At 55.3% G+C, this 2500-nt stretch overlaps 1 protein-coding gene across 1 annotated transcript in view; it reads right to left on the bottom strand.

The window, feature by feature from the left end:
- The window catches only part of EMWEY_00029880 (hypothetical protein, conserved), a gene marked incomplete at both ends in the record, with an annotated part of 4181 nt that overhangs the window by 672 nt on the left and 1009 nt on the right, over nucleotides 1-2500 (bottom strand). The window contains 6 exons of the mRNA XM_013478284.1: nucleotides 1-291; nucleotides 406-631; nucleotides 822-992; nucleotides 1268-1581; nucleotides 1771-2101; nucleotides 2212-2353. The exon at nucleotides 1-291 is cut by the window's left edge and continues 67 nt beyond it. Coding sequence (XP_013333738.1) covers nucleotides 1-291; nucleotides 406-631; nucleotides 822-992; nucleotides 1268-1581; nucleotides 1771-2101; nucleotides 2212-2353 — 1475 coding nt within the window. The remainder of the gene's footprint in view (nucleotides 292-405; nucleotides 632-821; nucleotides 993-1267; nucleotides 1582-1770; nucleotides 2102-2211; nucleotides 2354-2500) is intronic.

The raw sequence follows: 2500 nt of genomic DNA, 5'->3' as shown, positions 1-2500 counted from the left end.
CCGTTGCTGCTGCTGCTGCCGTTGTTGTTGCTGCTGCTGCCGTTGAGGCCGCTGCTTCCGTTGCTGCTGCTGCTGCTGCTGGCGTTGCTGCAGGAGGCCAACGTAAAATGCGCGAAGCGTCAACAGGGTGTAGTCTCCTGCTGCTGCTGCTGCTGCTGCAACGGGGCTTTGGCCAGCAGCAGCAGCAGCAGCAGTCGCGTGCTGCTGAGGAAGAGCAGCAGCAGCAGCATCAGCAAACATATCTGCTGCTAGCTCGTGTCTTTGCCCAATTAGCAGCAGAGATTCACATACCTGCGTATACACCCCAAATGCATGCAAAGGGAGAGAGTAGTTATAGCAGCAACAACAAGAACAGCAGCAGCAGCAGCAGCACCTGCAGCAGCAGCAGCAAGAGCAGCAACGTACTGTAACTAGTTGCTGCAGAGACAAAGAGTTACGACAGCGCAGCAGCAGCGGCAGAGCAACACGAATGGCTGCTTGCTTCTGCTGCTGTTGTTGTTGCTGCTGCTGCAAGTCCTTTTGTTGCTCCTGCTGCTCCTGCTGCTGCTGCTGAATAGCTACAGCACTGAGCAGTGCAACTGCTGCTGCTGCTGTTGCTGCATCCGTTGCAGTAGTGTCTAGCTCACAAGCCCTGCAGCAGCAGCAGCACAAACAACAGCAGCAGCAGCAACAGCAGCAGCGATTGCCGCTGCTGCTGCAGTACACCCCGTTACTGCACACCCGATAGAAGGTACCTCTATCCGCCTCTATCTAGAGAGGGTTTAGGGTTTAGTGTCTAGGGTTTAGGGTTTAGGGTTTAGGGTTTAGGGTTTAGGGTTTACCTATTGATGAGGGTTTTATTTAGAGCAGCAAAATCTTTTTTGTCTCTTAATGAGCAGCAAAACTTTTTATTAAATATATCTAAACTAGGCAGCAACTGCTGCTGCTGCTGCTGCTGCTGCTGCTGCTGTTGCTGCTGCTGCTGAGAGGAGCTTGTTACATAGAACTGCAAACTGTTTAACACAAACAGCAACCTGCAGCAGCAGCAGCAGCAACAGCAGCAGCAGCAGCAGCATTAATAATAGTAGTGGAGACAAGGCTGCAGCAGCAGAAAGAGTAGAGACAGCAGCAGCAACAGCAGCAGAAGCAACAACAGCAACAGCAGCAGCACCTGCAGGCAAGCTGTGGGGAGAGAAGGGAAGTTGTTGCTGCTGCTGCTGCATTCTGCTGCAGCAGCAAACGACCGCCACAGAAGCACAAAACCCTCAGCAGCAGCAGCAGCGGTAACCCCGTTGCTGCTGCTGCTTCCGCTGCTGTCGCTGCTGTTGCTGCTGTTGCTGCTGCTGCTGCTGCAGAAGAGCTGTCACGAGGGGGAGGTGCTACCTGCTGCAGGTGCAGCAGCAGCAGCAAATCCGTTGGGGACGGAAGGTGCTGCTGCAGCACTGCAGCAGCAAAATCAGCAACGTGCAGCAGCAGGGAGACTGCTTCCTGCTGCTGCACTTGTTGGTCCTTTTGCTGCTGCTGCTGCTGCTGCTGCTGCTGCTGAATGAGGTGCATGTACACCGCGTCCAGCAGCGTGGCGACCAGGGCCTTAGACGAACCCTGAAGCAGCAGCAACAGCAGCAGCAGCAGCAGCAGCAACAGCAGCAGCATACGCAGCAGCAACAATGGCAGTTATTCAGATGTATTCTCAAAGCAGGAAACAATTATTAATGCGCTGCTGCTGCTGCTGCTCTGCTGCTGCTGCTCTGCTGCTGTTGCTGCCCTGCTGCTGCTGCTGCTGCTGCTTACTGCTGAAGAAAGGAAACTATAAGCCTGCAGCACTATTAGCAGCTGCTGCAGCAGCAGATCTGCTGCTTCTCCTACTATGCGCTGCTGCAGCAGAGCAGCAGACAGCCGCAGGTGCTCATGAAGCCTGGTGCTGCAGGTGCTGCTGCTGCTGCTGCTGCTGCTGTTTGCTGCGGTGGACCAGGGCACGTCATGCAGCAAAACAGGAAAAGATTGGAGGGTTGAATATGCTGCTGCTGCTCCTCCTCCTGCTGCAGTTGCTGCTGTTGCTGCTGCTGCTGCGGGAGCAGCAGCAAAGCGGGCTATCAGCTCCAGCAGCAGCACGCACTCCTCCCTGCAGCAGCAGCAAATGCAGCAACAGTACATGCCCTCACCATTTACAGCAACAGCAACAGCAGCAGCAGCAGAAGCAGCAGCAACAGCAACAGCAGCATCACAACCTACACTGAGAAGTATGCCATCTTTTGCTGCACTTGCTGCAGCAGCAGCAGCAAAAAGTCTGTACTAACAGGGTGTACAACTGCAGCAGCAGCTGCTGCTGCTATTGCGCGCAGCAGCTGCTGCGGCTGCAGCTGCTCAGCTGTCCCTGACAAACGTCGTACTGCACGACGCAGCAAAAAGCCTGCAGCAGCAGCAACAGCAGCAGCAGCAGCAGCAGCAGCAGCAGCAGCAGCAGGAGTCTCCACTTCAGCAGGTAACGACAGGAGGAGGAGCAGCAGAGAAGGCGCAGCAG

The sequence above is a fragment of the Eimeria maxima genome, genomic scaffold, assembly GCF_000499605.1.
Source record: "Eimeria maxima Weybridge genomic scaffold, Emw_scaff356, whole genome shotgun sequence".
In the NCBI taxonomy this organism is placed as follows: domain Eukaryota; phylum Apicomplexa; class Conoidasida; order Eucoccidiorida; family Eimeriidae; genus Eimeria; species Eimeria maxima.
Note: the sequence above shows the minus strand (reverse complement) of the source record. Positions and strands in the feature narration are given on the sequence as shown.